Raw genomic sequence first — 13,191 nt, 5'->3', positions numbered from 1 at the left:
TGCCCTTATTAAATTATTTATATATAATAAAAGTTAATTTATTAATTAAAAAAGTTTGWGGTTATTGAGTTGTTCTCGCGTTTTCGTAAATCACAGGGGTTCTCGTTTGAACCTCCACCATATTATGTATATATATATATATATATTATGTATTAAGACTTGGGATCATATGAGACCAAAAAAATTTCGTGAGACCCGTAAAAACAATTTTCAACTCTTGGATTAGATCTACAATCTCAACATTCATAATCACAAAATTGCCACGAGACTTCTCAATAATTACAAAAGTGTCATCGTGCAATTTTAGACCATTAGATCATTAGCTTATAAAGTTGATCAATGAACATAAATTGGTCTCACGAGTCTCATGAAAAACCTTTGGTCTCACGTGAACCTAACTCTATGTATTAATAAGATATAAACGTATACATTTAACTAATTACTTAAACTAATTCATATAAACCAAAACTAACTATAATTAAACGGTAAATTAATAATTATATGTTAAATATATAAAAATGTTATATATCAAATATCTCACGAGCTTTCCGAGTCGAGTATTGGGTAGCTTGACTCGACTCATTAATATGTCGAGTCGAGTGTTGACCGATCTTTGACCGAGTCGATCTCGAGTAGCTCGCGAGTGGTCTCGTATCATTTACTCTCCTACAAATAGATTATACTTAGAGAATGTTTACCGGTAGAAATTTGGGTAATCTCTAATCATGTAAGAGTGTGGTATGGGAATACAAGATTTGGTCTATGTAAGACGCTAATTGAAACTGTTGTTTAGAAAATATTTTGTAACAAATACTTACCAATAAAAACAATTTGAATATACACTACTTTAATCAACCAATGATATATTGTATGTGACATGGTTATCACCGGTGTTGAATAAAAAATATTGATAAGAAACAGTCAACAGTTAATAAATATAATTGATATGAGTTTCTGATTTATTAATTATTATATGACAAAGTACATTTTTTGTATTAAATTAAATTTCTTTTGATTTTAGGTTTATTGAAAAATGTGAGATTTAAGCATGTTTAGCGTCTCACACTTTTGATTTAATAAAAATTTACATAAACGGAAAAAAAATCTTCATTTCCCCGTTGGGGACGGGGATGGGGATGAGGATGCGATCAAATTCCCCAATGGGATGGGGACGGGAACGTGAACAAAGATGGGGGGATTGGGGTACCTTCCCAATTATCATGCTTAAAGGCATTTGAATAACTCAACTAAATGTTTGTGATTTGAAAATTTTCAACTTTACACAATTCGGGAAAAAAAAACCCCCCACTCCAACCCAACTCTGTCTAAAACCGTCTGCATTGGGTTGGGTTAGTTGTGTTCATTTTGTGCCAATTTTGGTACTATATGTAGTTATAAATGACACAAATAAAGTAATGTTCAAATAATTTAGTTTATAAGCATTTGTATACAAACATATATAATAGCACTAGATTTTGAATGATGAATTTCATATAACTAAGGATAGTTAAAAAAGAACTCTGGTTCATACAAATGAAACCTATGTTTATTCAGCTTATAATATTCTTGTGAATTGGCAGAGGCGACAATGAAGGTTGTTGCAACAACAATGATGGATGTGGCAGCGATCAAAAGGGGGTAGTGGTGGTTGAGGTAGAGGAGTGGTGACTGCTATCATGTTGTGGAAGTGGAGATGATGATTGCTGCAGAGAAGGAGGTAGGTGGCAGTGGTGGTGGTAGTGGTAGAGGTAGAGGTAGAGATGATAGTTATGCTGGAGTTAGAAGCAGTGATGACTGGTGGACAATGGTGAGTGTGGATGATATGAAGATGGTGAAGAGTGGCGGCGGTGGCGGCCGACAGTGGTGGAGCATGTTGTTGTGGCTGATATGGTGGAGATAGAGGTGGTATTACGAGTGGTAGTTATGGTGGAGGTAACCAACGAGGCTTGTAGATATCATAATAGGGTTATATTAAATAAATGTAAATTGATAATCTTCTAGTTATGTTCCTATCTTGTTCCACCTATTTCATTGGAACAAAATAGAACATTTTTTATCCTATCTAATTCCATGTTCCATGTCATCCCAAACGTGAAAATTGAAAAAGTGAGTTTTTGACTTTACCATGTCAAGGAAAATAAGGTGCTGTTTGTTTACATCTTAATAGTTTCATTAAGAGGTTGTCTTTGAATCATTAAAATGTGAATCTTGTTTGATAAAAAAAAAATTGTTTCTTAATGGTTTTAAAACTCTCTGAATAATTTTGTATCTGCGGTCTCCTTTAACCATTCAGCACCCTAATTTCATATGAAGCAATTATCAAACAATTATATTTTATTTTACACTGTATGATGAGAGCTTCTTAATCATTCCAACAACTTAATTTTTTAATTATTCTGCATCAAATCATTCATTAACTGTCAAAAAGTCTTTAAGATATCAGTTTAGTAGGTTGGCTCAAAATGATGGTAACTCAATTCCAAAACAAAATCTACGATGGAAAAAATTTGCAGTTGGGATAGGCTATTGATTGGGGTTGGGTTGTCCGTTGTTCGCTCGATCAAGTTGTTCGGGTTTTTTGCGCCCCAAATGTGGGGCCCAAGTATTTCTGTTTACAGTTCCCAAGGAAAAGCGATAGCAGAAATTCAAAAAAGTGCTCCATCTCTCCCGTATCACGTTCTCTGAAACAGAGCATGGCAAGTTTTTTTGTCGCTCGGCGCGTAGGGGTCACGGCCGCTACACTCGCTGTCGCTGTAGGCGGCTCCTACGTGGCACTCCGTGACCCTTACGTCTCCTCCAGCGACGTCGCTGGCGGAGGTACAGCCCTAGAGGCAATCCGGAGGAAAATCACAGACCCCGTAGCGGTTGTACCTTCTCGTGCCGTACAAGAGTCATATCTCGYCGCTGCTAATTCMTCTAATCCRCTCGACATTCTCGTTGTCGGTGGAGGCGCCACCGGATGCGGCGTCGCTCTCGATGCCGTCACCAGAGGGCTACGCGTCGGCCTTGTGGAACGAGATGACTTCTCTTCTGGAACGTCATCCCGCTCTACGAAGTTAATTCACGGAGGTACCTATTGCGATCTGTTTTGGACTCGATACTTTTGATCATGCACAATTGTTATGACATCCGGCCAGTTGCAACTTGTGAATATGAATCGAATGTGATCGTGAATTGTTGTAATTCAATAATCCCCGATGTACAATCAAGTGATTTGACTCAAACTAGGTCAATTGAACGTGTATAACCTCAAGATCACGAACAAAGTTTTAATACAGAGATAAGTGGAAATCAGATTGCAGTGGCTAGTTATTTCATTTACTAGCATAATCAATCAATAAGCAATCCTATAAATGAAAGTAAAGCAAACAGACATTGACACCTGAGAATTTTACATGGAAAATCCGGAAAGCAAAAAACCACAAGCGGAGGATGCAGAGAACTGATCCACTATCACTACCTTTTGTTTATCCTAAGTTTAGAATAACTTTCTAATTTATTTGATACCAGATGGAAGCCAAATAAAGCAAAAACAGTTGTTCCAGATAGAATAAACACTCTAGACACGAATTCTCTTTTCATCTAGGAAAGTAAGTTTTGTACCATGGTGTTTTCAATCATTGTGTTCCAACCTTATATTGTTTCAGTTTATTTTCTGGATTTTCCAAGCAGGCGGGATTAATTAAATTAATAACAAAAAATGGATTAGAACTACAACTACTCTATATTGTGGAGAAGACAACCAGTTAGACAAAAGGTCTTTCACAAAGAAATACAAGGCATCTCTTTTTTTCTAGATGAGGCTTGTATAGAGCTGAAAAGAAGCACATATTTTAAGATGAACTGATGATTGCCCTGCTTTTCAAGGATTATTGTTTTCAGTGTTTTAAATGTGCTATCATTGTTGACAAAAAATTGGAAAATCTTTTTAACGGAGCCCATGAATACGCATCCAATGATCCAAATGATGAGCCATATTACAAGGGTCATCTACTTAAATTGTGTAAAAATAAAATGGAGGGGGTCTCCATTCATCAATAAATAATGGATTATTACCTGTTCTTATTTTTTGCCAATCAAATGGCTGTGCTAATTTATTTTATGCCTTTTAGGTGTTCGCTACTTGGAGAAAGCGGTATTCAATTTAGATTACGGGCAACTAAAGCTGGTTTTTCATGCATTAGAGGAGCGTAAACAGGTTATTGATAATGCTCCGCACATGTGCCATGCTTTACCTTGCATGACACCATGTTTTAGCTGGTTTGAGGCAGTCTACTATTGGGTGGGCTTGAAAATGTACGATCTGGTGGCAGGAAGACGTCTACTTCATCTATCCAGGTACTATTCTGCACAAGAGTCTGCCGAACTCTTCCCCACACTTGCAAAGAAAGGCAAAGATAGAAGTTTGAAGGGAACAGTAGTCTATTATGATGGACAAATGAATGATGCACGGGTTAATGTTGCCTTAGCATGCACTGCTGCATTAGCAGGAGCCGCTGTACTTAATCATGCCGAAGTTGTATCCCTTCTTAAAGAGGATGGTGGGGGGCGGATAATAGGAGCACGGATTCGGGACAACTTATCAGGTAAAACTAACAGCATTTTATTCTGATGTTATCTGATGACACACACATGATATGGGTGTTATATTGGTTTATGTTCCTTTCTTCTGTTCCTGTTGATGAATTACTGTCCTTGTGGCTTTTAATTTATTGCAATAGTAAGCTGTTGAAAATTTGGAGTATAAACCAAAAAAATACCGAAGTTTGTTGGAAACATCATGGCAATCCAGTCTTGTATTGTCACATTTTATATTCTTGCATTAGCTGCACACTGCATTCCTAGGTGAACCTGGTATGTCTCTTTGTCTCTGTAGCTGATTGATCTTATAGGTATGCACACGCACATAGACAATCGAAAATCCTTATTTTCTCCTGATATGACACTCAGGGGCATCTGTGTCTATGTTCCTCGTCTTGATTTTGTCTTTTTTTTTTGTATTTGCTTGTTCCCCAACTTCTAGTGATACATAACTTGGGCATCTTTTGTGTTGAAATGCTTTCTTTTGTACAGGCATGGAATTTGATGCATATGCAAAAGTTGTTGTTAATGCGGGTGGACCATTTTGCGACTCTGTTAGAAATATGGCTTATGAAGATGCAAACCCAATTATCTGTCCTAGCAGCGGTGTGCACATTGTTCTGCCTGACTATTATTCTCCTGATGGAATGGGCTTGATTGTTCCTAAGACAAAGGACGGACGTGTTGTATTCATGCTCCCATGGTTAGGAAGGACAGTTGCTGGTACAACCGACTCCAGTACAAGCATTACCATGCTACCAGAACCTCATGAGGACGAAATTGAATTTATCCTCGATGCCATCTGTGATTATCTTAATGTTAAGGTTTGTAGGTTTCACTTCCTAGATAGCTAGTGTTTTTGCATTCTGCACCTTAACTTGAAGTTGAACCGTACATCATTGATTTATTTGCTTGTTTTTCATGCCTTCCCTAAAAAATGCCACTCTTAAAACCAAGGAAAGGATGGAGCATGGATATATGTATAGTTCTGCACAAAAATCATCTCTTTACCAGTTATCTCAGGCTCCTGAACTCCAACCTGGTTGCTCTAGATAAACATGTATTGTTTCTGCGATGTCAACTGTTTGTTTTTAATTTATATTTCTTTATTACAAGCTGGCTTTATGTAGGGTTATTATTATGGTTTATAAGTATTAGCTGGCTGTGTTACTGTTGAAGGCTTTTCTAGTGGGTCTTTTTGTTGTTATCTATGTGTCTACTTTTATATATTTGCATGTATGTGACTTTGGCATGTACTTACCTCTTTCATATTCCGTTGGAATGGTTTTCTCTACATAGCATGTAACTGGTCTAACATTGTAACTTTCAACTTTTAAGACATTATTTTTTTATAAGGGCCATCTCCTGCTACTTCTTATCGAAGAAGCTTAGTGATTTTGTTCTTCAACAAGTAAGATATGTGCATAGGGGTTGGTTGTATGATACTTCTGTTACATCTAACCTTCCGGAGTTCTTTCATACTCCCCCTTTTGTAATACATCGATAAGTTTGTCAATATACCTAAAATTATTGTGATTCAAGGAGACTATTTGGAGAAACTTATAGTGATTATGAAACTATGTTGATAAGTTCATTTGTAATATACCTTTGTTGCTGATTAGTCGAATCTTTTAAGTTTCTCAGTTGAACTGTAGTCCTATACTCCTCTTGTGATGAGAGATATAAATGATTCAATTTAGATGCCTCCTTTGTTTGTTATTTTGTTCTCATAGTGGTTTGTTGAGACCTACATGTGCTGGGTTGTATAGGTACGGCGCACAGATGTTCTCTCTGCCTGGAGTGGAATCCGGCCATTGGCAACTGATCCGAATGCAAAGAACACAGAGAGCATTTCAAGGGATCATGTTGTTTGTGAAGATTTTCCTGGTTTGGTCACAATTACCGGTGGAAAGTGGACCACATATAGAAGGTAGCTTTATGTTATTCTGATTGGTTCCTTAATAATGATATAAACAAACCAAGCAACCCTTTTATACCTTTCTCCATATCCTTCTATTGTTTTAATTGCTTGGTAGCTGAACTAGTGGATTTCAATTCTCAAATCACTCACCATGATTATAGCTGTTCAAAAATTCTCTAATTTTTGTCTTTTGCCTACTGTGCTTATGTTGGCATCTGTTGTGTTAGTATTGTGCTAAATATCACCCAATTTCAGCATGGCTCAAGATGCAGTTAGTGCAGCTATCAAGTCTGGAAAGCTGAACCCGGCAAACAGAAGTTTGACGTCCAACCTACGTCTAGTGGGTGGAGATGGATGGGATCCAGCATTTTTCACCGTCCTTGCTCAAGAATATGTGCGAATGAAAATGGGAAACAATGGTAGAATTGTTCCTGGAGTTATGGATACTGCTGCCGCTAAGCATTTGTCTCATTCGTATGGTACCATGGCTGAAAGAGTAGCTGTCATAGCTCAGGTTTTTCCCCTTATCTAAAGCATCAGTCAAATTATCTTGTTGCCAATTACATATTACTATATTGGTAAGATGTTTGTGTTCCCAATTTCTGTGGCATTATTCTAAATCTCTTTCGAAATTTTGCTGCTTGAAATTTGCACTAATGTTCAGAAATAGTATCTGTTTCTGTTGAGCTTCTCTCAATACTATTCGGGATTAGGAAACATTAGGATTCAACAAGTGAATTCTTTCAGTTGAAGCATTCTGTAAATACAATGATGATATTTGTGTTGTTGGCAGTTTATATATTTATAGGACACGTTTTTTTTCCTTCACTTTGACTAGTATCAGTAGGAAGTGTGGATGGAACTGCTGTGAGAAATGCACGGATGTTTCTTTTTCGTACTATATTCTCTACATTTTCATGAACACTTTTTGTAGATGTTTGATCAACTATCTTCCAATTTCCATTTCTATGAGCGAGAGGCAAATTAGTCTACAATGAATTTCTTTTAGTTACCAAGGCCAACCTAAGAGTAACAAGACAAAGTTGTCCCCAKGAGGCATAAGCAGTTGTGAATGACAATATCATTTGAGAAATGCACGGATGTTTCTTTTTTGTACTATATTCTCTACATTTTYATGAACACTTTTTGTAGATGTTTGATCAACTATCTTCCAATTTCCATTTCTATGAGCGAGAGGCAAATTAGTCTACAATGAATTTCTTTTAGTTACCAAGGCCAACCTGAGAGTAACAAGACAAAGTTGTCCCCATGAGGCATAAGCAGTTGTGAATGACAATATCATTTGTAAGACTAAAAAGATGTGCTATGCTATTGTTGACATTCCGACTGATAAAAAAGACCTTTCAGTCTGATAGAATTTTGACTTTTGTGGTCATATTACTCAGTTCGTTATCCGCAATTTCAGGATGAGAGAACGAACACCTTTGACTTTGGTAGTACTCTTCGGGGTTGTTTGTTTACCTCTTAATAGTTTCATTAAGAAGCAGCCTCTGAATCGTTAAGAGGTGAATCATTGCCTCTTAATGGTTCTAAAACCCTCTGAATGATTTTGTATCCTGAGCCTCGCGCCCTAATTTCATTGTAAACAATTACCAAACAATTATATTTCATTTTGCACTATATCATGAGAGCCTCTGAATTATTCTGTACCAAACCATTCAGCAACTGCCAACAACCCCAGTTCTGTCCCATGAAAATTGCAGTGGTAAAATATTTCTTAGAGTTAATTTAGTCTATTTAAATAGAAGCTTTTGAGATCGTTTTGCGCATAGATTCTTAAACTTCTGAAGGAAAATTTTAATAGTCTGCAAATGTGTGCCGAAACAATTTTTCATGGGACAAGTGATTCATTTTGTTTGACATGGTCCACTTTTTTCTTTACTTCAGAATTGAGTCAATATACATTATCTAGTGTATTTGCCAAATCATCTATTTGATCACATTGTAGAGTGGGGCTTCTTATTTGTGTCGGGAGCTGAATGGATAGAGTTCTTATTTCCAGAAGGTCAATCAATTTCACAATCCATGGCCTTTGTTTGTAGAAGTACAGCTGCTCAAACATGCGGTTTATATGAAAATAGCTAGAATGCATTTACCCCTACTATCATAGCAATTAACATGTACCGAACTACTGATGTACTCTTTGTCCCATGAAAATGGCAACAATTTACATATTAGGATGTCCCATGAAAATTGAAACAATTTCCATTAAAAAGTAACGATTTCTTTTTGGCAGTTTTTTAGGTTAAAGTTACCGTTTCACTCATTCTCATCATTGCAGAAAATTGATTGAGATTTAGGTTCACAAAATCTCTCTATATTGTTATTAAATTAGGATGGTTAATCAATTGCTGACACTTCCTTTAACCAAGTTCCTGATTAATAGTTTCAACTTTCATGGAATGGAGGGAGTATCATTTTTCTACATTGTTTATGGTTCTTGTTAACACAGCCTCTGCTGAACTTATTATATCTTCTGACTGCTAAATGGTTTTACTGAGCTTCTTTATCTACAATGCTATTCTTGTAGGATGAAAATCTGGGCAAGCGGCTTGCCCATGGGTACCCATACCTTGAAGCTGAGGTTGCCTATTGTGCTCGAAATGAGTACTGTGAATCTGCAGTAGATTTCATTGCTAGAAGATCCCGACTTGCCTTTCTCGATACTGATGCAGCAGGCCGAGCACTGCCCCGTGTGATCGAGATACTGGCGGCTGAGCATCAATGGGACAAGCGAAGGCAGAAGCAAGAGCTCGAGACAGCAACAAAGTTTCTTGAATCTTTCAAGTCATCAAAGAATGCTCATTTTCATGACGGGAAGCATACATAGTGAGACCTTTCAACTGTCATTCAGTCACCCCTGGTATGAATCGGTTGTTTGTTGTACTTTAAGAATTAACTATAAAGGGTAACCTCACAAAACGACCAACTATTTCCAAATTAGCACAAACTAGTTGCACTTCCGACAGAAAGCACGAGCAAAAACCCACTTGTCATGGATGTTCTCCGAGGTTTCATGGTATTAGTCGAGGTGCGCGTAAGGTGGCTTGACACCCATTGTTATCAAAACCCCTTTTTTTTTTGCAAAATGTACTTTTTGACATATTTTATTCAACTTTGTTGGTTGATTTTGCAAACAAGGGAGAGCAAAACCCTTCTTTTTGCGAAATGGTCCCACAAAATTGAAGGTTATGCTTATTTTTTTCGAAGTGGTCCCACAAAATGGAGTAAGATATGCCAAAAAGGTATATTTTTCAAAACAAGAGCTTTGCTCGGTATTTTTGCAACATAGGTGGCTATTTTGTGCTAATTTGGAAAAAGTTGGTTATCTTGTGATATGATTGAACTCCATAAATGCCTATTTTGTGATCGACCCTTTTAAAAATGATGTTTTTAGTGATTACTGATTTGGTTTTTGTCTTTACAAACATGACACTGACTATTACTTGTACTTCAATTTGTTCTCCATTGTAGGGTTGTAATAAGTAGAACCCGAGGAGCTGGATGCACCTTCCTCTATGGTCCGGTATGTGGTTATAGCTCATAACTAATAAGCTCATCTGACAAGTATTCTTCGACTTGTTAATTTTAACCATACGGGTAGAAAATAATGTTCTTTTGTGGTTTACTGAATCAAGGGTTGGAGTACCCTTAGGAAAAATATGGTTCAAGTTGATGTCTTGGGTTACAAAAATAGGCCATTTTCAACCTTTGAGTTCACTGCAAATCATCATAGGCAAATGTTTAATTGCACTGCGTTTGATTGGTTGTTGTTCAGCCCCAGATTAAAACAGCAACTTGTGACATTTGATCATGTGTTTCTACCAAATTTTTCAATAAAATGACCAGAACTTTGTGATCCACCAACTGGGGAAGTTGTATATGATCTTAGGCAAAATAAATCAAAAAGGTGGAGGTACAAACTATAACTTTTTCCTTTTATAAAAAACGTGAGAACATTCTTATCACATGTGATAATATACGGGACAACTTGGTGGTGACTTAGCATGCGACCTATGTCACGTCAAAAGGTTGTTTGCTTTTTTGATTTAGTATCACATGTGATTGACTATGGTAAAAAAATGTTATTGTGTTTTCGTAAAATGAAGGCATTCTCGTTTGAACCTCGCGCTTAGTTCTTATTTAGTGTACGATTTTTATCTATTGATGTAATAAATTTTATATTTTGTACTCGTTGCGGCCGGTAATATGTTGATCGTGTAATATTTAAGAATGTGGATATTTGTTTATGAAAGGTTTACAAATTGGTTATAAAAAAGGATACGGTAATGTGGGCAATAAATTTGGCATCCATGTAACCAAATGTTACAATATTAATAGGTTACTGATCAAAATGGATAGAAAAAAGAAACTTTGTTACATTAAATATGAAATTTTGAAACCTTGTTACATATATCCTTAAAAAAAAAGTATTTCCCACAAGGAATTGCTTGTTACATTATATAAGAATTAAGATAAAATTCATTAAATTTTCATACATTTTGCTGTATATTTTAAAGGAAAAGATATATATTTGTCTTGTGAATGTGTTTAATAGCCTTCCAAGGCTTTAAATGCTTTTGTATATCATAATTCAACACCCATCCGAATTAAAAATCCAAAATGGTCATCATTCATTTGGTTCTTAAACTGTTCTTTTTGAAAGAAATGAAATCCGCAAGCAATTAGAATTTGAGGGATTTAAAATGCAATTGAATCTGATTTAATGACATGAATGGAATTGAATTTATTTTAGTATAACTTTTTGTTTTGTTCACTTTAATATAATCAGAATGATAAATGATAATTGTAATAAGAGTAAGGGACCGTTTATCAAATGCTTACCCGGGTAAGTGCTTATCGAGTTAGATTATCTTTATGGATGAATATGATAAACACCAAGAATTTTACTCTGTAAGAACGAACGCAAAGACCGAGAGTCTTACCCGGTAAGTGAGGACAATGACTCTTACCATGGTCAGTGCTTACCAGGTAAATTGTTGTATACAATGTCTTTTTGATGGACTAAAATTTTACCCAGTAAATAAGTGATAGTGTTGAATTTTACCGATAAGTATTTACCGCGTAAGTATTTGGGTAAACAACCCCTAAACTACAAATATGGTCCTTGTGATTTGTCAAAAATAACGTTTTTCATTCCTGCAATTTTGAAATTATAAGATAACGATTTTGGTTTACAAAACACGTTTGGATTTGGTCCCTTCCACTAACGGTTGCTAATTTTTTTTTTGTTAAATGAGGGACATTTTCATCAGTTTATCGATTTTTTTTATCTTTTACACAATCAAAATCGATATTATGATATTCGTCCATGTGAATTTATTTTTGGGAAAGGACAAAAGCAATCGATAAAAGGACGAAAATGTCCCTGATTGTTATAGAGATAGACCAAATTCGGATGCTTTTACAAACCATAGCGACCAGCTTGTAATTTCAAAACTAAAAAGAAAAAAAATGTTATTTTTAACAAATCATAAGAACTAAGTTTTGTAGTTTATTCTTTTAATAATATTTATATTTCATTTTATAAAAAAAAACAATGAAATGATGATTTTCTTGCTTAAAAAGAAAATATATTTGTTGTAGTTCTATCATAAATCCTACAAATCATACCGAGTATTTTTAATATCCATGTTCTATTAAATTTACGAATTTAAGTTTATAAAAACACATATTTAAATCAAATAACCTATTTGTTTCTTAAATTAGTAATATCCAACGTAATTAAAAACGGTACTTATTGTTTCATGAGATAATATATAAACAAATGATGATTAAGAAATCAAGTTTACTTTCTCTCCCCCGTTGTGCTCGCATTCAACCATTCTGCCTTCTCAAGCTAATTATGGGTTGGATTTCAATGATAATGAAAGTTATGGTAGGAAGGATAATTATGGGTTGGGTTCCGGTGATAATGAAAGTTATGGTAGGAAGGGTAAAAATGAATTTTTATTCTTGGATCAATCCTAGTTGAAAAGACAATTAGATCAATTTTCTCAATTCATGAGTTTTTGTGGGATTAAAAGTTATCAAGAATACAAATTTCTTCTTATACTTGTCATCTTAACTTTCATTCTCATACGATCATTTTTATGTGCAAATATTTTGTTATGTACTATTTATGTGTGTATATATAGGGGAGAGATATTTTGCAAACCAATCTATTTGTATAAACTGTAAAAACAGTCGATTTGATTGTTTATTTTAGTGAATTTTTTTTATGAAATTGTTTAATATGATGAAATTGTTTCAAATTCATTTCAAATATAAATGAAACAATATCTTAAATTATATCATTTGCTAATATATATATATATATATATATATATATTTTTTTTTTAAAATCAGTTCTCTTAAGGCTGTGTTTGGTGCATGGGACAAGACATGACAGGACGGGACAAAATTCACTGTCTCATGTTTGGTACGACATGGGACAGGACAAGATTTCACTGTCCCACGTTTGATGCGACATGGGTAGGGATGGCAATGGGGCGGGGATGGGGCGGGGACCTCAATACCCGTCCCCGTCCCCGATCCCCCGTATGTGTCCCCATCCCCGTCCCCATCCCCGCCGGGGATTATGATCACATCCCCATCCCCGTCCCCAACGGGGAACGGGGATCCCCAACGGGGAAACGGGGATTTTT

At 35.7% G+C, this 13,191-nt stretch overlaps 1 protein-coding gene across 1 annotated transcript; it reads left to right on the top strand.

The window, feature by feature from the left end:
• The first annotated feature begins 2,681 nt into the window (after positions 1 to 2,681).
• LOC112524447 (glycerol-3-phosphate dehydrogenase SDP6, mitochondrial-like) lies at positions 2,682 to 10,384 on the top strand. Its single transcript, XM_025134267.1, has 7 exons — positions 2,682 to 3,069; positions 4,113 to 4,586; positions 5,074 to 5,405; positions 6,351 to 6,511; positions 6,758 to 7,016; positions 9,054 to 9,386; positions 9,998 to 10,384. Exons 1-6 carry the CDS (start codon positions 2,694 to 2,696, stop codon positions 9,351 to 9,353), a joined length of 1,902 nt encoding a protein of 633 aa, XP_024990035.1. The 5' UTR covers positions 2,682 to 2,693; the 3' UTR covers positions 9,354 to 9,386; positions 9,998 to 10,384.
• Positions 10,385 to 13,191: the final 2,807 nt, after the last annotated feature.

This window comes from Cynara cardunculus (genome assembly GCF_001531365.2).
Source record: "Cynara cardunculus var. scolymus isolate 2C chromosome LG 13, CcrdV1, whole genome shotgun sequence".
NCBI lineage: Eukaryota > Viridiplantae > Streptophyta > Magnoliopsida > Asterales > Asteraceae > Cynara > Cynara cardunculus.
This window is presented reverse-complemented; position numbering and strand designations above follow the sequence as displayed.